Source organism: Podarcis filfolensis (assembly GCF_964270895.1).
Source record: "Podarcis filfolensis genome assembly, chromosome: 14".
In the NCBI taxonomy this organism is placed as follows: domain Eukaryota; kingdom Metazoa; phylum Chordata; class Lepidosauria; order Squamata; family Lacertidae; genus Podarcis; species Podarcis filfolensis.
In genome coordinates, this window is record NC_139616.1 from 39,113,792 (window position 1) to 39,135,473 (window position 21,682).

A 21,682-nucleotide genomic window follows, 5' to 3' on the forward strand; every position below is an offset into this window, starting at 1 on the left:
AATTACACATCAATACTTATACCTCATTAATTTATTCTTAAACCTTTTTTTAAGAATAAACCTATTTTTATTTTAAAAAATAACCGACTTAGACATGGAAGCCCTGGATGCTGGAAGTATCCCAAACGCTCTGTGAAACCTGAATGGGACACTGCTGCACAAATCATTTTATGCATGGCTTTTCATAAAGTCTATTGAAGACTGACCAAGTCAGATGACGCAGGGTTTCAAGTGCACTGCTTATTTAAATTGTACTTTGCGTGTTCTCCTGACTATCGGGCAACAGATGTGTCAATCAAAAGGCAGCAGTCGACATTTCATTTCTGGACATCTTTTGTTCAGCTTTTTGGGAGCATGGTAAGACATAGTTAACCCAGCTTCTGCTGCTTCAGCCTGTTCAGACCCATGTCTCTCCTGAACTCATTAGCTGTGGGCATTCTGTCACTACAGTGGTACCTCTGGTTACATACGCTTCAGGTTACATACGCTTCAGGTTACAGACTCCGCTAACCCAGAAATAGTGCTTCAGGTTAAGAACTTTGCTTCACGATGAGAACAGAAATCGTGCTCTGGCGGCGTGGCGGCAGCAAGAGGCCCCATTAGCTAAAGTGGTGCTTCAGGTTAAGAACAGTTTCAGGTTAAGAACAGACCTCCGGAACGAATTAACTTAACCCGAGGTACCACTGTACTGTGGGTCTAATCCCAGTGCTCCGGGCTACTGAAAAGTAAGCTTGGAAGCAAAGGGTGCCAGGGTGAACAGACAATCCATTAAATGACCAATAACTTCATGTCCATTCCTCCTCCAACAACTAGCCTAATGAACATTTCAAAAATGAAGTTGGACATTTACAAACACCAGCTGCCAAAAGTAATGGGATAAAGATATCTTGAGATTTTTTTACCTGTCTGAAACACGAGCGAATCCAACGATTTTGTTGAGAGGTCATTTAGCCACCGACATTTTTTTAGAAATCTGATGCCTGCTGGCATTCTTAGTCATTCCAACAAATGTTGTTCTCCCCCTGAGCCCTCCCCCAGAAGAAACACTGTTAAGGAAACCAAACATGATTTAGGAAAGCCTCCCTGATAGTTCAGTCTTCAAATTTTATAGATCTTGATGCAAATTTATCTATGTGCACCTGCTTCTGAATGGGAGGCTGAAATCCAAGGCCGATGCCTCTGTGGTGCTTCCAAGCTAACGCCTTCTCAAATTCAGTCTGTAGCTTCTGCTGCAGGTTCTGCTCTTTGCTCTTGTCCAAAGCCATGTTCAGCTTGGAGGCGTGTGCTGGAGGACCTTGGACTGGTACAGGACCCTTCTTAAATCCACCCATCAGCCGGAGGAACTTGGTTTTTTGCTCTGAATTTTCAAAGGTTGCTGTGGTCCACTGGCCAAAATGGACATCCTGAAATGCAAGGCACAAGTGTGGATTAGTGCCCCAAAGGACCTAAATCAAGTTTATTAGCCAACCAAATGCAGGTTATAGCCAAAGAAGGAAAACAGGAGAACAGTGTGATGCAGGGTTACATGTTCACAGTGCTCCAACTCAACCACTAAGATTGTCTGATGGTGCTTCCTCACATCCCTGAGGTTCAGTCAGCCTTTACTAGGGACCAAGCCCTTGGTGTGGCAGGCCCTGCCCTATGGAACTCCCTGCCACTAGAGGATTGACAGGAATCCCCCCCCGCCCCTGCGCCTCCTTTCAGATGTTTCCTGAAAACTCTTAAAACAGACAGGCCTCTGAAATGTTTATTTTTCTATCCTCTTCCCACTCATTTTTATTGATCTTACTGCAATTTCGTATGGTGTCTACTATTTTGCTGTATTCTTATGAAATGTAGAATCTATAAATATTTTTTTTTAAAAAATGTGCTGGGCACTGCACTGTCTTTTCATGCTAGAAGATGGCACATGCCTTATGGCCTGAGCAAGACAGCAAAGGCTGCATCTTAGTAAGCATACCTTCTGCAAAGTACAGGATTGTCTATATAAGTATATCAATGCAAATAAGTGAGGAAGGTGCAGGAGGCAGAGAGGCACAGGCCAGAACTAGTAACAGCTTAGCGCAGGCGTGAGGACCATTTGGCCCTCCAGATTGCTGCCAAACAACAATTCCCAACAGCCCCAGCCAGTACAAGCAATGGTCAGGGATGGTGAGTGTTGTAGTTCTGCAGTATCTGGAGGGTTAGAGATTCCCCACGCCAGGCTCAGTGGTAGAGTATGTGCTTTGCAGACAGAGGTTCCCAGACTCAAATTCTTTAAAAGGGCCAGGAAGCAGGAGATGGGGAAGACGCCCTTTTCTGAGACCTGAAGAGCCACGGCCAGTCAGAATAGCTAATACTGGGCTAGATGAACAATAAGGCAGCTTCCTATGCATCTATTTAGTTATGAATCACTTCCCTTAAAACAGTCCAAAGCCACTTAACAGTAAAAACATCAAGACAATAAAAGCGTTGTGTTCAAACAATTTCAAGTCCAACACAAATAAAGATTGGGATTACAATCTCCCTTTAAGTGGCTCGTTTGGAAGAGGAAACGGGTGCCAAGGAAGACAAGTGAGACAGTGCCTATCTCATATGTAAAGAGAGGGAGTTACAAAGCGTAGGTGCCATGCTAAAGGCCTGATTCCTGCATTGTACGATGTCCAGATAAGGTGGTATCTGGAGGAGGGCCTCACCTGCAGAGCGCGCTGCTCTGTTGGGTATACAAGAGGGAGAGATGATTCAAGAGAATAAATGTTCTCCCTTCCTTTCCATCCCCCTCCCCACATTTACGCACACATGCATTGCCTCTCCCTCTCACCCTCCCCAATCCCTCCCCCTGCTTCCTCTCACCATCAGTAGGTGACAGCAACAGCAGTCAAAACAAAAGAGGCAGTGACAGCCCTCCAGGCATACCCAGGGAACCAACAGAAAGACACGAGTCCTATGGGAGATGTTCTCTGAACCACTGCCTTCTGATTTTTCATTTCCTACCATGCCCAACTCTTCTTTCCAATTGTCTAGACTTCCTCCATTTTCAGCTTCTGCACCCAGACATGTCAGCTTGCAAACAATTAATTCTACTTAGTGGTGGTGGTGGTGAGATTCGTGCAGGCGTAAGAACAGCTTTTCCAAACCCTGCAATTTTGGAGGTTAACTCTGAGCAGCTCTCCAACATGTCTTTATTTTTCCCTACCCTTTTTAGCTGCTTTTTGTGAAGCTTGCCATTGGGCTCTGCCACTCCTGTTCTTCCAGGTGCTAATGCATTCTGATAGGCCGTCACCAAGGGATTGGGATTCCCTGCATAAATGTCAGCTGGAGGACAACTCTACAGCCATCTAGACATTTGCACATTTAAAGCACAACTGGGCATTTACAAAAAAAAAAAATATTGTCCAGCTTCCTTCACCTGAAATACCCTACAACTCTTTTAGAGGTTGCCAGCATCCACCTGGCATTACAGTTTTAACGACAAGCTGAAACATTTGCAGAGGAGGGCGACCACGATGGAAACCAAGCCTTATGAGAAATAGTTGAAGGAGCTGGGTATGTTTAGCCTGAAGAGAAGACTTGAGAGGAAACAGACACCTTCAGATATCTGAAGGGGTGTCAAATGAAGATGGAGCAAGCTTGCTTTCTGCTGCTCTAGACCAGGCTTCCTCAAACTCGGCCCTCCAGATGTTTTGAGACTACAATTCCAATCATCCCTGACCACTGGTCCTGCTAGCTAGGGATCATGGGAGTGGTAGGCCAAAAACATCTGGAGGGCCGAGTTTGAGGAAGCCTGCTCTAGACGGCAGAATCTATACCAATGGATTCAGATTACAAGAAAGAAGATTCCAACTAAATATAGAATTGTAGAGTTTGAAGGCACCACGAGGGTCTAGTCCAGTCCCCTGCAATGCAACAATATTTTGCCCAATGTGGTGCTCAAACCCACAATCCTGAGATGAATAGTCTCATGCTCTACCGACTGAGCTATCCTAGCAGTCTAGGAATAACTTTATGATTGTAGGAATAACTTTATGATTGTAAGACCTATTTGACAGGGGGTGGGCTATCTTGGAAGGTGCTGGACTCTCCTTCACTGGAGGCTTATAAACAGATGTTGAATGGCCATCTGTCAGGGGTTCTTTAGCTGTGATTCCTGCACTGCTGAGGGTTGAACTAGACGGCCCTTGGGGGTTCCTTCCACCTCTACAATTCTATAATACTATAACTGATAGGACTAGCCAGGGCAGCAAATGTAGTCTACCATCCAGGCAGTGACCAGAGGCAGACCAGCTTATTTTCAGCACATACCTTTAGACTAGGCATACCTTCACTGTCAGAGGCACTACGCCTCTGAATATCAGTTAGTGGGAATCACAAACGGGGAGAGTACAGTTCAGCTCCTGCTTGCATGGTTCCAATAGGCATCTGGATGTTGCCCATTGAGAGAGCAGGATGCTGGATCAGTTGGGCCAGTGGCCTGATCCAACAGAGGCTCTTATGCTTTTACACAGAAGTGATAATTCAGAGAGGAAATCTGTCATGTGTGAAGTGGCCCTTTGAGACAGCTGGACTTCTAATGTGAGCAGATGCCAATCGATACCCAAGATGGCCTATTCACCTAAAGTACAGAAACCTTTTAACACCCCTCTTGGCAATTTAAGACTCAATTTCCCCATCTAAGTCAGCAAACACAGAGAACCTCAACTGTGCCATTACTCCAGCTCCCAAGACAGCCTAGCTCATTTCCGCCAGGGATTTGGGGACCACATTCTTCAAAGGGGGCAACTGCCTCCTGCAGTTAAGAGTATTAGCTGGTGCAGTCCACTAAATGAAGGGAAAAGGTAGGCTCCCTCAGATTCTCTACCTCTGACTGGTCATCTTTTGCAGTCATGGAGAAAAGAAACATGGCAGTGCTAATCAGAGCGTGACAGCTATGTCCAAGGGCTACTGTTATTTATATTCCACAGCAAATAGAAACAAACAAACACAAAAAAATTCTACAGCAAAGATATCACAACTAATTCCATTAAGGAACTATCGGAGCAAAAATGTTATTTTTCAGGATTAACAACTGGAATCACAGTTTTCTGGAGGTCAGAGTGCTCTGGTTTCAGCATCTCTAAAGACTGGACTCATTTGTTCTACAGCATGACCTCAAGTTTCCAATCAGATGAGAGATTGGCGTGCCAAACCACAGACATGACTAGCATCGCAAGCCAACCACAGGGGAGGGATGCTTTGTCCTTGCTACCTGGGCTCTTGCAGAGCTCGTGCTTACCGATTCTCCCTCTTCCTTGACAGTCTTCATTTTGCCAGATTCCCTGTCAATCTCTTCTTGGAGAGCCTGCCGTCTCAACTGGCATGGAAAAATGGGGAAAATACGTGCATGAGGGCAAAAAAATATATTGTTTGATTGTAAAACTGGTTAGAAACGTCAAGAAGTTGAGGGGAGAAGTGTCCAAAATGTTACTTGCAGGAAAGAAAAGGCATGATTTCAACCCTTTTATGCATACAAGAATTTGCGAAGGCAAAAAGCATCTGCAAGACAAGCAGTTCTCAAATACACAAATGCACAGAAAAGATGTTTTACAGACTGGGAGGCTACATTTACTTGGCTCTGAGAACACTGCAGGTAGTGGATGACCTCAAACTGTGTACATGGAAAAGAGTGGCAATGAAGGAGGGATGATAAAATACCCATGGAAACAATCAGACATTTTGAACCCTTTTGGCATTATCCAGTTGCCCTCCCCAGCCAGCTACTCCAGTTTCAAAATTCCCTTGCATCAGAGATGGGCAACCTTCCCAGTGCCTCCTGGATACATTTCCAGAGTGCCCGAAATACCACTCTCCTGTTCTAAAGTAGGTGCCTGTAGCCATAAAAAAAAAAGTGCAAGTAAGCTTGACAAAACAAAGGGGGCTTATCAGGAAGACCAGGAAAGAAGAAGAGCAAGTGGAGGTGGGGAGAGGACAAATCTGAAAGCCTCAGGACTTCTAAACTCATCTCATTCACAAAGGACCAACACATTTGAATCCAGCACTTGGGGAGTAAGGCTGGCTTTGGACATCTGATGCTGTGCCCAGAATTACAGAACAACCACAGAGCAAGAATAGGTGGCCAAAGCAGCAGAACTGCAGGTGGTGCCTGAAGCTGAGTCCTTCCATGGTTAGAGTCGTGAAACACAATTATCTGCTAGATAACAGGTCCCCTTCTTGATACAATTCTCAATTTACAGAGGATCATACAATCTTATCCTAAAACAGCCACTTTTCTCACACTGGAGTTGCCCAAACAACACCTTGGTTCAGATGACCGATTAAACTACAGTTTATGGGTTATACGTGACTGGTGGGAACAAGCTGTGTCAACTCTGAGGCTGGATGCTCTCGCTTCCCGCTCTTCCATCTTTGTACGAGAAGTGGAAGAGGGGACCGTGTGAGCCCAAAACTCATCACAGTTTGATTGTCTAAACTATGGTTGATCAATCAGTGACTGTTTTGTATGTGAAATGCTTTTAAACACAGGTGTTCTTGTGGAAAATGTGGTATATAAATCAAGTGATAATGACTAGGAGCATAATCCACAACCTACATAAGTCTGAGCCACATAGTCACTAACCCGAAAGCCACATAGTCACCAACTGGGAAGCAGCACATAAAAGTCTGGCATAGCCCAAGATGGGCATCCTGAGAGGGCGGGACATGCAGATGAGATCCTGCTTCACCACGTCCATGTGAGCCAAACACAGAACATTATCCAAATCAGACTAATATGTGCCACAATAAGACTCCAAAAGAGCCACAAAAGAATAAGGTTGTACCTTGTCTATTTGTATTTCGTCGCAGTTTCCTTTCTTAAACGCCACCACTTTTATTTCTTCATCCCCTTCCTGAAAAACAAGAGTACACATTTTGAGTATCACCGGGAAAACCCGCTCATGTTTAAGTGTGATATGGTTAGCATTCCACATTACACCAAAAGAATGGTATAAAAATGGAAGATTAAAGGAGGAAGACACAAGATCTACCCACCCGGGAAGAATGGCAGATGAAGTTGATGGACTATATGGAACTGGCGGAAATGACTGGCAGAATCCGAGACCAGGGAGAAGAGTTGGTGGAAGAAGATTGGAAAAAATTCAAAGACTATTTACAGAAACACTGTAAAATTAATGAATGTTAGAAGGATGTTGGAATGAAGCTATATGGCTTTAGTAGGAATGTTATAAAGAATTAAGTAAGAATAGATTGTTTATTGGGCCAAAGGGGAAAAAATAAGGTTAGATTGGGTTAAGATAAATTATAGGACAAAAAATGAGAAAGCTGGAAAGGATTTGCTGAAATAGCTAACTGAACTGGAATACAAAAAAGGGAGGTGTGAGGAGGTCGTTGAAACAAGTAAATGAAAGACAAGATATGGAAATATTGGATGTGTTTTTAATTGTTTCTGTTCTTGCTTTTGTTTTGTTAAGATAAGCAGTGTTTTTGTCTTTTTTTGTATTGTATTGTATTGTTTTGCTTTGTTTAACTCTTTTTCTTTTTTTTGTAATCTTTAAACTCTTAATAAATATTACTTTAAAAAAAATGGAAGATTAAAGGAATAGCACAGAGTGGCTATTGGAGCCCTGCCATCTTTTCATGACGTTACTGGTAGCCATGGCCAAGATAAGATCAGACCAAAAGCTCATCTAGCCCAACATTCTGTTCCCACAGTGGCCAAAAAGATGGCGACAGGAAGTTCACAAACAGGAGAACAAAAAACACCCTCACACTTGTGATCTCCAGCAACTGGTGTCTGAATGCATACCATCTCTGATATTGGAAGCAAGAAAGCTATCATATGGCTATTAGTCACCAACAGTCTTATCCTTCACAAATTTGTCTGATCCCCCTTTAAGGCTGTCCAAATTGGTGGGTATCACCACATTATTGTGGTAGTAGAGAAAGAACAGATAACTGAAAGGAGAGGTCATAACCACCCCAAAGACCCTGTGTGGCGTAGTGCTTGGAACATCAGACTAGGACCTGAAAGACCAGGCTTCAAATCCCCACTCAAACATGAGTGGGGATTTGAAATCCCCACTTCTTACATTTCTCCATGGTAAGAACTGTGTATTTATTTCTACTCTCTGCTTCCAAGTTTATTTATCCTGTCCTCTTATCCCAAAAGTCTTTGGTGAGGAGCTTTATGACAAAAGGTTTTCAAAAATTTAAAGACACAATGTTGACTGGGTCACCCCTACTTACATGCTTACTGACATTCTCAAAGAATGCTAAAAGTTTCAAATTCTCATTCAGCCATGAATTTTGGGTGAGCTACACTTTCCCAGCCCAACCCAACCTACCTAGAGGTCCCAGGCCCTAAGGAAGTTAGATTAGCCTCAACCAGAGCCAGGGCCTTTTCAACTCTGGCTCCGGCCTGGTGGAACACTCTGTCTCATGAGACCAGGACCCTGCAGGATTGGATTTCTTTCCACAGGGCCTGTAAGACAGAGTTGTTCCGCCTGGCCTTTGGCTTGGAGCCAATTTGATTCCCTCCCCCTCTTTCTTTTTTCCTTTCTCCTGTGAAGAGGCTGCATCTTAATGTTTTAATGTAGTATTTTAATCTTGTTTTTAAGTTGCATTTTAATCAACTTGTTTTTATTATTGGTTGTTAGCCACCCTGAGCCCGGTCTTGGTTGGGGAGGGCGGGGTATAAATATATATTTTTTTAATTATTATTATTATTATTATTAGCCCATCGGGCACTCTTAATGCTAAAATGGGGGCAGGGGAGGGCAAGGGAGAGGGAAGCAGAATCACACATGACACTCTGACCTTACTGGAAGACAGGTGGGATAAAAACAAACTACATAAGAAATGGCAAATAGCAAGTTCTATTTAGAAGCTACCTTTGCTTCTTGTTTAATCTTTGCTTTCTTGAAACTGGGCTCTTCTTCACAGGCTTTCGCGCCTCTGTTCTCCCGGTCCTTCTTCTTTTTCTTCTTGATGTGCTGCCTGCTGTCATTTTCAGATCTGCCATCTTCCCAGCTCACTACATGGTCTTGCACCTTTTTGGATTTGGGGGCGTTCTTAGTCCTCTTTGTTGCTGACCAGCTCTCATTTGTAGCCACATCTCCATCATCCTCCAAGAGAGCTGGATGATCGCTTGCAACTTTGGTTTGGGTTTTCCTCTTCTTCATTTTCTTCTTCTTCTTCACTTGGCTGTCTCGTTCAGAGTTTGAAATCAGACCTGTTTTCTCCTTGCCATTGCTTGGCTTTGTTTTAGATTTTTGTTTTGGTTGGCTTTCAATAGAAACACAAGACTGATTTTCCTGATTATCCTCTGAGGTCAGAAGAGGTTGCTTTCTTTTCTTTTTCTTCCTCTTCTTCATTACTTTGCTTTCTTCTTCTGATACATTGGCTGTGCCCTCTAGATGCTGTTGAAAACCAAGAGCTCTCCTCTTGCAACCTAATTCTTCTTCTAACTGGTGTACAGTGTTGGCAATACCTTTTTCTTTTAAACAGCAAACTTTTTTTTTCTTTACAATATCCCTGTCACCTGCAGCATTTCGGACAAGAGTCTGAAACATTGTCTCCTGGGAAATGGTTTTTTGTTTTTTGGAGATGTGTTTTACAGGCTCATCCTCATCTTCTCCACTAAGCTGTATTGCACAGTGAGCAGGTTTGTGTTTTTTCTTTTTCTTCTTTTTCTTTGCAGGAAATCCATCACCAACTCCATCACTGTCTGGAATATCCCTTTTGCGTTTCTTACTAATGAAAAAAGGGGCTTCCTGCTGTTCTAATGGCAGCTCTTTACTAGAAATCTCACAATCACCATCTTGATCACAAGAAAATCTTTGTGTTCCTTTTCTCTTGAGCTTCTTAGGCATTTCAACAGTTTCTTTTAATAATTCTGAATCTGAACTGCTTTCTATAACAATAGGAAGGTTTGTACCACCTTTGCTCTTCAATTTGGAAGCATTTTTCTTCATTGACTCTATCTGATCTGAACCCTCTCCATTTACCAAGCGCTTCTTTTTCTTTGCCTTGACTTTGGTTTGTAAATCATAATAGCCATTTTCTTCTATTATAACAACTGCCTGGTTTCTAACCATAGCGTTAACTTTATTATTTATCTGCACAGATCTATCAGTTTTGTTCCTTGCATCCTTTATGACTATTCTGAAAAACAAAAAGCAGACACCCATTTACCAAGTAGTAACTTACCACAGTGGTATCATTATAGTTTAGCAAGATGTGAACAAGCTTAGCCTCCCTCCAGGTTTGTGTGTTCCTCTCTCCCTTCTCCCATGAGAAGAATAATGCTTTTTTGCTGAAACACATTAGGCTACTAATAATTTATCAGCAACTTGAGCCACGATCTCTCTTTTTTGGCAGCTATTTCCATGCTTGACACATTTTCTGCTGCAGGGGAAGCAGATGATCTCTACACTCTTAAATAAGTTAAATAAGTAGCACTGTCCTTCATTGCAAGCAATTCCAGTGACATTCTTCGTTACAGCGGACTGTGGGCATACAGCCAGATTAGAGAGCTTTAAATGGGAATTATGCAATTTCATGAAGGATAAGGTGGTCAATGGCAACTAGTCATGATTTCTGTATGTACTATATCCAGAATCAGAGGCAACAGGCCTCTGAATGACCATTTCTGAGGTGACAACAACAGGAGTGTTTTTACTCTCATGTCCTGCTTGCCATAGGCATCCAAATGGCTGCTGTAAATATAAGATGCCTTCCACCCCTACAGTTCTATGATAGTTGGGGCACTTGCACTGATCCAGCACGGCTCCTCTTGTGCTCTTATATTTAACAGTGCAAAAGGAGTCAGACAGGAAGGTATACAGAAAAAAATAGTGTTAAAGGCACATATTCACGAGCACTTCATACATACTGGGTCTCTTTCCCCCCATCTTATCACACATTTCCATGTGGACAAACAATATGCGTTCCCACCCTTATTTATTAGGTAAGATTTCTTGCTTTTCCTTCACCACAAGGTGACTTATACCAATAAAATGTGTAATTATAAATCAAATAAAACAGTTACAACCCTATGCAAGTGTAAAGATAACGAAAACAGTTCCACATAGAAAACAATTAAAAACAACTTCGTATTTTTTATTAAAAAAAACAGGTAAAAATAGTTCAGATGCAGGCTGGAATAAGGACCTCAATTTAAAAGGCTTGTTGGATGGTCAACAAGACAGCAGATGCCAAAAGGACAGCAGAGGCAGCACTTGCCTGGTAGTTAATGGCAGAGAATTCAAAAGGGGGGGGGGTGCCACCACGCTAAAGGCCCTGTGGGACAGACTTCCTGTAAAGATGGTACCTGCATGAAGCCCTCTTCGGAAGAGCACAGTGGCTGGCTGGGCATATATGGGGTGTGACAATCTTTTAGGTATCCTGGTGTCAAACCAGGAGCGGCAACAGAAGAACAAGTCTTTTCTGTAGTGGCTCCGTGTTTGTGGAACACTCTCCCCCAGAGAAGCTTATTCATTTTTCATACAATTTATACACTGCTTGTTCGTTCTTTTGAAAGCTGTTTACAAAAAGACAAAACAATAAAATCGAAAAGCAAATAAATCACGACCACGCTTTTAAAACCATACTTTGTTGCATCTCTTTAGGCGTGCAGAATTGAGTCAGTGGCTCATATGCTTCTGGCTTGCACTCTTTATAAAAAGATTTGAGGTTATTACCCCTCTATTATTGTCTACGCTGGGTTGCCCAACCACTGCTACTGTCCCCTTTCTTTTAGCAGATCAAGATGATCAGGTGACAGCAAAAACTGCAAGGTTTTTAGCGGGGGCAATTAGAATAAGGTCTATTATTTGATTATTGATGTAACCTCCCCCCAAATGTATCTTCTATAGTTAAGTTTTCACCTCTCTCGTCAGTATGTTTTATTTTATTTTATTGCTATGGCTAGTGGCTGATGCAAAATAAAGATTCTTCTGATTCTGATCAGGTGAAAATGTTTCTCTTCTCCCAGGCCTTTGGCTACTTACTTAAACCACCTGTGGCCTTTCAAAAAAGTGAGTGTGTGTGTGTGTGTGTGATTATTTTGTTTATTACGTTACGTATGCCTGCGTTGTTGTTGTTTTTTCTGCCGCAAGCCGCCTTGAGACCCTCGGATGAAGGGCAGTATAAAAAAATAAAACTTAATGACATGGACATCAGGACTCTTGCGATCTTGCTGGACTCCCAGCTCCTCCCACGGCAGCCTCGGCCATGAGCCACGCGGCCTGGGAGTCAGGAGAGCCGGGAGGCCGGCAGCATCTGGAAGGCCGCAGTTCTCCCCCCACCCCACCGCTGCTTGTGGGTCACAGGCCTCCCAGCCCTACGGAAGCCAAAGCCTCCCCTCGCCCCACAGAAACCGACCCCCCCTCTAGCCTTCTCCCCCCCCCCCCGCCACTCACCTGTCCTGAGGAAGGGAAGCGGGGCCCGTTGGCCTGCCTGCCTCCTCCTACGACCCCAGCTCCTTCCCTCCCCTACCTGGGCGCCGCTTCTTCGAAAGCCGCGAAAACACTTCGCCTCGCTCGGCCTGACCCGGAAAGGAAAACAGGCGCCGCGGCCTAGCGGGGAAACCGCCGCCGGGCGCCCGCGGCTTTGAGGTTGCCTAGCAACCGCTCCCCTTTCCTCCTCCTGCCGCGGCTGCTATGGAGGAACTCCCGGCCCCCAACCTCTGGGAGCAAATCTGCGCAGGTGGGAGACCCTCCTCTCCCCTCCCCCCCCCCGCGTTGCCCCCCTTTTGCCCGCATCTTCGGCAAATGCCTCGGTGCAAATTGGGGGCGTGATTTATCCAGACCTTCCGTAGGAGCAGGTTCAGATTTAGGTTTGATGAGGCCCTAATATACTGAAGGTAAAGGGGCCCTTTAAATGTCCAGCTGCCCTTTGTCAACAACAAATTGTCGCTTTTTTTGTGTTGAATATATGCTACATGGTAATTTCTGGACCTAATAGGTCCATACACAACACAAAACACTGTTGCTGTATGTAGGTTTTATTTGTTTTATTTTTTATCTTATACTTTGGAAATCTACATCCAGTTTTTCCCCCCCTTTACATTTTTTGGGCCCCTAAGCTATTGCTTTTTTAGCTTATACGGAAATCCGGCACTGCCTAGGAGCAACGAAAACCTGACACTTTCACCCCCCCTTTCCTTTTCTTTCTCCCCCTCCCCAGAATTTGAAGCAATGCAGCCTCCCCATCCTGACACTTTGGACCAGAAGAGGGAGGTTGCGCCCGAACCTAAGCAGGAGCCTGTAGTTGCTTCCCAGGTAAAGACAATTGCTGTGTGAAGAAGCCCTTTTTGTTTGTTATCCATCCTGTATCTTTCAACATTCAGCTTCATTTGGATGTCCATGCATCCTGGTGTTAGGAGAAAGTAAGAACCCCCCCCCTTTCTCCTTGCCATGCAGTGGCGTAGCGTGGGGGGTGCAGGGGGGGGCCGGCCACACCGGGCGCAACATCTGGGGGTTAGGGTTAGGGGGCGCAAATCCACGGGTTAGGGGGCACAAATCCACGGGTTAGGGGGCACAAATCCACGGGTTAGGGGGCACAAATTACTTGCCTTGCCCCGGGTGCTGACAAGCCATGCTACGCCACTGTTGCCATGTCTAATTTTCTAAACTTCTATCATGTCACCTCTGGCTCACTTTTCCCCTCAACTGAAATGTCCCCAATTCTGTATGGATTCAGTTCCTCTCCCTTGGTGTCGATCCTCCAGCTTCAAAGGCACTGTATCACCGAATAGAGGCTGCAGCAGAACAAAAGATGGGGATTGGAGGCTGACCTCATGTCCTGCGCCTGGGCTCCCCGTAGGAAATGACTAGACATAGACTGTCAGTTTGATGTTTCCATGTGTTCATATCATTTGAATCTCTGCCATGAATTCAGGTAGAGACTGGAGATCTCTGCAGAATCATGCCTTCCCCCTGGTAATCCAGAGATGTATACAGTGGTACCTCGGGTTACAGACGCTTTAGGTTACAGACTCTGCTAACCCAGAAATAGTACCTCGGGTTAAGAACTTTGCTTCAGGATGAGAACAGAAATCGTGCTCCGGCGGCAGCGGGAGACCCCGTTAGCTAAAGTGGTACCTCAGGTTAAGAACAGACCTCCAGAATGAATTAAGTTCTTAACCTGAGGTACCACTGTAATTTGTTATTGGTGCTGATAGTTGTTAGGAAACCCCTATTCCCTTTGCAGAGTTACAGTTCCCAAAGTGGTTTTAACAATCAGTCCCTCTTCTTAGGGAACTCTGGAAATTGAAGTTATGTAAAGCCAATAGGGATCTCCTATTGGCAGGGGGGACCCTGTTGTTGTTGCTGTCTCCAGCTACCGCTCAGTTGGCACAGACCAAGGACACTGCCTTCTTGGTGGTGGTTTCCTTTTTCTTTTCTTTTTTTTGAAATGTCCTTCCTGGTGAGATGTGTCTGCCTCCCTCATTGACTTTCAAGAGAAAATTTAAAACATTCTTAGGTATTTCAGTTGGTTAGAGCATGGTGGTAATAACACCAAGGTTGCAGATTTGAACCCCATATGAGACACCTGTATGAGATTCCTGCAGGGGGTTGGACTAGATGATCCTCAGAGCCCCTTCCAACTCTGCAGTTCTATGATTCCTGTTTGTCCAGGCATTTGATGGCTATGAGATATTGGCCATCACAGCCATGAAATTAATAATTGTGAGAATATACTACTGTTTTAAAATGTGTTTAGATGCTCTAAAAGTTTTAGATGGTTTTCAATTGTGTTTGAATGAATTAAAAGTGTTTTATTCTATATTAAATTGTACTGCTTTAACATTTATGTTTGCTACCCTAGGCTCTTCTAGAAAGAGGGGTGTGATACAAATTTAAGAAATGAATAAGTGGGGATTTATTTGGAGCTGGATTTCCTGTCCATTTATAACATTCTGTTCACTGCACTTAAATAGCTCCAGGCTATGCTTTGAGTCTGGGTTCCTTTTTGGGATCAGCTTGTTAAAAATGTGTTGTTGTTGTTTTTGTAATTATACCAGGGTATTTATATTATTAAATTTGATTTTAAGGAGGCTCCTGTAGGTGCTGAAACTTCACCAGATTTGAGTGGGGATCAGAGCAAATCACCTCTTACTGATGAATCGATTGCTGCAAAGACCCCTTCTCTCCTTTCCCTACCAACATCACCTGAGCTGCCTGACCTAAAAACCTGTAAGTCGGAGTACAACTTATTTATTATTTTTTATTAAATTTGTATATCAACCTTTATCCGAAAATCATAGGGCAGTTCACAACATAAAAATACAAAATGAGAAGACAAAATACATAATAAAAAACAAAAACAAACCAATAATTCCCCCTTCCAAAAGACATTTAAAAGGGCATAGAATGTTAATAAGCCAAAGGCCCAGTTAAAAAGAAACGTTTTTGCCTAGTGCCTAAAGATCTGTAATGTAGGTGCTAGTCAAGCCTCCCAAGGGAGAGAATTCCACTAATGGGGAGCCACCAAAGAAAAGGCCCGTTCTTGTGTTGCCACCCTCTGGACCTCACATGAAGATGGGCCTCAGATGGTGATTGCAGGATCTGAGTCAGTTCACAAGGGGAGAGGCGGTCCTGAGCCATTTAAGGCTTTATAGGTTAAAACCAACACTTTGAACTGGGCCTGGAAACTAATTGGCAGCCAGTGCAGTCGCACCAGGATTGGTGTAATATGCTCAAACCGCCTTGCCCCAGCGAGCAACCTGGACATATTTAATTAGAATTGTACTTTTGCAAGACAAAAAAGTAGTAGTAAAATCAACCAGGGAGAGAAAGAAGAGAGACCCTGAACCTGGCCATAATGGCTTGGCTGTGATGTGTGAACACAAACAATATCGCTGCTTAAAAATGAATTCTCAAGAATAATTTTTGTCCAGGTACTCCAAGAGAATTATTGGAATGCTACATATTTCCTGTGCTTCTACCAGGAATGGCAGAACTGCTACATCAGGCTAAAAAGGAAAAATGTTTTGAGGTCAGTTTTCAGTGATTAATTTGTTTTCTGAAATGTAATGATTTCTTTTAAACTATTACTCTGTACCTACTTGACTGTAGTTCTCAAGACAGCTTATAGTATTATTATATACCAGCTTATAGTATTATTATGTAGCAGCCTTCCCCAGTCCAGCGACTGCAAGATGCTTTCAACAGCTTCCTTCATCCTTGACCATGTTGTCTGGGGCTGATGAGAGCTGTCAGCCAAAACATCTGGAGGGCACCAGGTTGGGGGAGACTGGTCTATAGGATGGCCATGAGGTCTCTCTGTGTGAGAGCAGCTGTGCCTCCAAATGCAGGCAAATTACAGAGGATGAACATCACTATCCTGCATTGCTTGTGAATTTCTCCAGAGGGATAAGGCTAGCCTCTGTTGCATATAGAACACTGGGCTCCTGACAGATCTTTCTTTAGAAGATTCAGCCATTTATTATACAGTCATAAGATCCAATATTTATTTTATATCCTGCCTTTTGATCTAGTGATCCCCAAAGTGGCTTACAACAGATTGCAGTGATACACACACACAAAACAAGCCCTTAAAGCAGGTGTGGGAGAACCTTTGGTCCTCTGTATGTTGCTGAACTACAACTCCTATCATCCCTGGCCTTTGGCCATGCTTGCCGGGACAGATAGAAGTTGTAGTTTGGCAACATATAGAGGTCCAGAGGTTCTCCAAACCTGCTTTAAACTCAATACATCCCCAGCAGCTCTTTGCACCGTGTCCAATGGATGTGCTTTCCTTCTGCTCTGCAGTCCTAGGATAGCTGACTTACAGAGCTGAGTCTTGTTTCTGGCAGAGGCCAGAGTGTGCATCCCTTCAGCTCTGCCATTTTCGGGGGTGAAGCAAAAGCAGTCCTTGTGACATGAAACGAGCTGGCTGGATCAGGCCAGTGGCCCATCTAGTCCCACATCCTGTTCTCACCATGGCCAACCAAATGGGAAGCTCACAAGCAGGACTCAAGCACTACAACACTCTTCCCCCCCTGTGGTTTCCATCAACTGCATTAATAGCCACTGATAGCTTGATCGTCTATGAATTTGTCCAGTCCTCTTCTAAAGCTATCCAAGCCAATGGCCATCACTACATCTTGTGAGAGTGAATTCTGTTGTTTAACTTTGGAGGTTTTGATGGCCTTAGAGATCTGGATTCCGGAGGTTAGAAGCTGATCCCCTGGTTCCCCCTGTTAAGCGTGCCCCAGCATGGAAGTGCCGCAGCATGAGTAAGGTTTTAAGGTTGATAGTTTGTTGTTTCCCGAGCCTGGCTCCTGGCCAATTAAGTATTTTGCGAAGAGCACATGCAGGCTGTAGCACATGCCTCATTAGTGTGTTGAAATTGAGGGTCCCCGCAGGTTTAATGATGGGCTTTGCAGAAGCTAACCTTATTAAGTCTTCATTTCTATTGTATTTATTCTTTGTTTTCTGACTGGCTTATCATAGTTAAGATGCAGCTATTAATGGTACATTGATTTCCAACCCCCCTTTTAAAACACATGCACACACGTAACAGCAGCACGTTCCTTTAAAGCAATAACAACTTGGGCAATCTGAAACTCATTTCAAAATGACACCTGCAATTAAATAGCTGATAATAGAAGCCTAAGATCACTGTTGTGTATGTGTTTCTTTAGCAAAATTGGTCTCAATTGTATTAAACAGTGATGTAAAATGCATTTTTTTTGTATGCGACCGACTTCTACTTGTTCAATATTTTACTTTTATTTTAAAATGCTCATCTCTTGCCCTTCTGTCTCTAATAACATTCAAGGCTTCAGTATGCAATATACATGTAAAATGAAGTAGTGACAATTAAAAGAAGTGCCACAAAAAGCAGGGGGAGGGAAAACTCAAAATAAGATCAGCAGAGAAGCATGGAGAACTTTATGGTCTTACAGTCTCGTCCCATCTCTGAATGATAATGTGTATTCCTGCACTTACTTAAACATGCCGTCAACCACCTTGGCTGCATTTGGGAGTCCTCTTGCTCTTTCTACTGAGTCAGAGGGTGGGGAGTTGAATTCTGCCCCAAAGTCCTACCTTGATGGCGCTACCACTGTCAACAGCTTAGAGAATGGTCTGTATACAACTTGTAAGTCATAGCTGAGTACACAACATACATTTAAAGCACTTTCTCCCCCAAATAATCCTGGGAACTTGTGATGGGTGCTTGGAATTGTTGGCCTGTAAGGGACGCAGGTGGCGCTGTGGGTTAAACCACAGAGCCTAGGACTTGCCGATCAGAAGGTTGGCGGTTCGAATCCCCGCAAAGGGGTGAGCTCCCGTTGCTCGGTCCCTGCACCTGCCAACCTAGCAGTTCGAAAGCACGTCAAAGTGCAAGTAGATAAATAGGTAGCGCTCCAGTGGGAAGGGAAACGACGTTTCCGTGCGCTGCTCTGGTGTGCCAGAAGTGGCTTAGTCATGCTGACCACATAACCTGGAAGCGGTACGCCGGCTCCCTCGGCCAATAAAGCGAGATGAGCGCCGCAACCCCAGAGTTGGCCACAACTGGACCTAATGGTCAGGGGTCCCTTTACCTTTACCTTTAAGGGATAAACTACAGTTCCCAGGATTCTGGGGTGGGGTGGGGAATGTGCTTTAAATATATGGTATGTACACAGGCTATGCTAAATATTTTGAGAGTTGATGCTATTGTTTGCAAAGGAAAGAAATCATAATTGTTACTTGTAATTGCCTTTTGAGGGGGGGATGAGGAGCTGTTCATCAAGATATTAGCATAATTTTTGCACCGTATTGTCTCCCAAGGCATAAAACATAAGCGATAAAGAATGGAAAATTATTCTCATTGTGAAAATAGTTTCAAACACATCTGCTGGATAACAATACACATTGTATAGAGGTTTCCTGTGCATATCTGGATTTGTTCAGTATCACACAGCTGTGCCAAATACAAACTTCATTTACTATTTTATTTTCTGGCTGAGAAATTCCTGGAGCTTGAAAAATAGATGGGGGCTACCTAGTTTGTAGATGGGGTTCCTAGTCTGTGATTTCATGAGCTTCCTTGACGTTACATGTGTGACATAGCATAGAAGATAGATTGGGGAAAGCCGGGTTCAGCTCAGTTGGATACAAAGCTCTCTGACCACCCAGAACCGACTGTGCTGTCTGTTACTTTTTCAGCAAGGGACTTTCCTTCCCATTGACACTAGACGTGACCTAACGGGAGTTCTGCGATAACAACTCCCAATCATTCCATCTGTTTCCGATGTTCAGCCTGTGAGTGTGCTGCTTATGTAGCACAAGAGACAGGATTTGGCAGGCTGATGGAAGCTCCCAAGTGTTGTTGAATCCTTTTTGGAGTGGGAGTGGGGGTTGAGCTAAAAGCAAAGAGGTCTGGAGAAAGTTTCAGTGCTTCTGGTTCTGTAGCATCAATGCGGCTTCTAAAAGCATCCAAGCAGCAGGCATTCCATCAGGCTACAGCAAAGGGAGAGATGAGACAGCAGGGTCTATTCTGTTGCCATTGCTGAAATACCAGCTCCATCAGGCTCTTTCCTTTCTTCTGCCATCTACCAGCAGCTATTCCATCAGGGTACAGCAGAAGGAGAGAGGGGAGAGCAGAGCCTACTCCATCAGCTCTACCAAAAAAGCAACTCCATCAAGCTCATTCCTGTCATCTAGCAGTAGACATTCCATCAGGCTCCAGCAGCCGTTTCTCCTTCAGTCCTTTCTTATACCCTCATTAGAAGTTCATTATAAGAACTTTGTAACTTTTTAGAACTGGCTCCTGGATTTGCTTATATTCCTCTTCCCTTCTCAACCCCTTCATCTTTTCGTTGGTGTGTCTTTTAGATTGTAATCCTGAGGTCAGAGAACTGATTTGTTTGTTATTGATCTGGGAGCCTTTTTGGCTAAAGAACAGGGGGTGGTGAAAAAGAAGAAGATTTAAATAAGTGAATAACAAATAAAACTTGGAGTTTCTCGACAGCCAGTAGTTGTTATTATACTGTATTGTTATTTTTCTGGCGAAGGAGCAAACTTTACTGTGAAGCAGCACACTGGGCAATTTTTCACCGGAAATATAAGATTTAACTTGTGAAGTGGGAGGGGAGAGAGGAAAGCTTATAAGTGTCTAGATTATTACTTTGGCTTAAAATAGACACGGTATTAAAAGACCTTGTGAGATTTTACTCCCAGCCCATTGCATAATCCAGCAGGAAATTATCTCCCCAAAATCCTGATGGAAGTGAATGGCGTAAGAATGCAAGAGCCCTGCTGGATCAGGCCAAAGGCCCACCTAGTCCAACATCCTGTTCTCACAGTGACCAGCAAGGTGCCTATGGGACATTTACAAGCAAGATTCCTGCATTGCAGGGGATTGGACTAGATGACCATTGGGGTCCCTGCCAAGTCTATGATTCTATGACGGCCCTCTCTCCACTTGTGATCATTATTATTTATTCAATTTTCATTCATCTGAAGATCATAGGGTGGTTTACAGCATAAAAACACAAAATGAGAACGCAAAATACAGAACGAACCAACCAATAATCTTCCCTCCCCCTCGGCACAAACACATTTAAAAGGCTACAGATAGTTCATCAGCCAAAGGCCTGGTTATAAAGGAAAGGTTCTTCCTAATGCCTAAAGATACGTTACAAAGGTGCTAGATGAGCTCATTCCACAAATGGGGAGCCACCACAGAAAAGGCCTGTTTTCGTGTTGCCATCTTCTGGACCTCTTATGGGAGGGGTCACATGAAAAAGGACCTCATATTATGATTGCAGGTTCCGGGTTGGTTAATATGAGGAGAGGCGCCACCAGGGCTTCAAATTTGGCCTGCAATATCGTTTCCACCTTTTCCCTCCCATTCCTTTTTCCTAATGCATCCTGTCTTTTTTCTTTAGACTGCAAGGCTGAAGGCACGGACTACTGATTTTTCTAAGCCACCTGGGAAGCCTTTTTGCCTGAAGAGTTGGGGCACAAATGCCTTGAATAAATAAGCAAGGCCCCCCCCCCACGTCAGGGGTGCTGCTTTTGAGTCGCGCTCGCTGATGAGCTCAGCCGCAGAGTAGAACCCTGGAGGTTTCCTTGCATTAACTCTCTTAATCCCCTCAATCCAAATGGCCTGTTCTTGGAAACTGTAATCCCAGGAAAGGATTTGCTTCTGCTTCCGTGTCATAAATATCAACTTAAGGGAACACATTTCTTTTACTTTCAGAGCGGGGTGGAATAAGAAGCAGCTTCCAGTGGGGATTCCCACCCTCTAAAGCTGCTTGTAAATTCCAGCAGATAAATGAAAGCCTAGCTAGGCCTTAATCCGGAGACATAGATAAAGAGCATGCAAGAGACTGCATGAGTTTCTGGCAGTGTCCTCTTTGGTTGCTCCAAACAATACGGAGCTGAGATGAGGAACCTGCAGCCTGCGGCCCTCCGTCTCATTTCATGTGGCCCTCGGTATAATCCATCTTGCCGAACACTGAAGCCACTCTTTCTTTCTGGACTGCCACTCTGGGAATCATAGAACTGGAAGGGACCATGAGAATCATCTAGTCCAACCCCCTGCAATGCAGGAATCTTTTGCCCAACTTGGGGCTCAAACCCACGACCCTGAGATTTAAGAGTCCCATGCTCTGTCGAGTGAGCTATCCCAGACTTCCTCTTCTACCTCATGCGTGTGCTTGTGTCAGAGAGAGAGGAGGGATGCAGTGGAGCAGAGAGGCGGGGAA

At 44.1% G+C, this 21,682-nt stretch overlaps 3 protein-coding genes across 8 annotated transcripts in view; 1 reads left to right on the forward strand and 2 right to left on the reverse strand.

The window, feature by feature from the left end:
• Positions 1-21,682, reverse strand: part of UMOD (uromodulin) — a 268,506-nt gene that overhangs the window by 35,994 nt on the left and 210,830 nt on the right. The window lies entirely within an intron of this gene.
• Positions 63-12,533, reverse strand: KNOP1 (lysine rich nucleolar protein 1). Of its 3 annotated transcripts, none has more exons than XM_083585211.1 (5): positions 12,396-12,533; positions 8,865-10,137; positions 6,795-6,863; positions 5,252-5,329; positions 63-1,403 (listed from the first exon to the last, which is right to left on the reverse strand). In XM_083585211.1, the coding sequence occupies exons 2-5, from the start codon at positions 10,068-10,070 to the stop codon at positions 1,092-1,094; spliced, it is 1,665 nt and encodes a 554-aa protein (XP_083441337.1). In that variant the 5' UTR covers positions 10,071-10,137; positions 12,396-12,533; the 3' UTR covers positions 63-1,091. The 3 variants fall into 3 exon arrangements, with proteins under 3 accessions (XP_083441337.1, XP_083441338.1, XP_083441339.1); XM_083585212.1 differs by having other exon boundaries at positions 12,472-12,528; XM_083585213.1 differs by lacking the exon at positions 12,396-12,533 and adding an exon at positions 11,306-11,510.
• The window catches only part of IQCK (IQ motif containing K), a 35,545-nt gene continuing 26,410 nt past the window's right edge, over positions 12,548-21,682 (forward strand). For 3 of the 4 annotated variants that reach the window (XM_083585387.1, XM_083585390.1, XM_083585389.1), the window contains exons 1-4: positions 12,548-12,681; positions 13,162-13,256; positions 15,032-15,173; positions 15,878-15,975. In XM_083585387.1, the coding sequence (XP_083441513.1) occupies positions 12,636-12,681; positions 13,162-13,256; positions 15,032-15,173; positions 15,878-15,975 (381 nt within the window). In that variant the 5' untranslated portion in view covers positions 12,548-12,635. Of the gene's footprint in view, positions 12,839-13,161; positions 13,257-15,031; positions 15,174-15,877; positions 15,976-21,682 lie in introns of all 4 variants that reach the window. The other variant, XM_083585388.1, reaches the window with a different exon arrangement.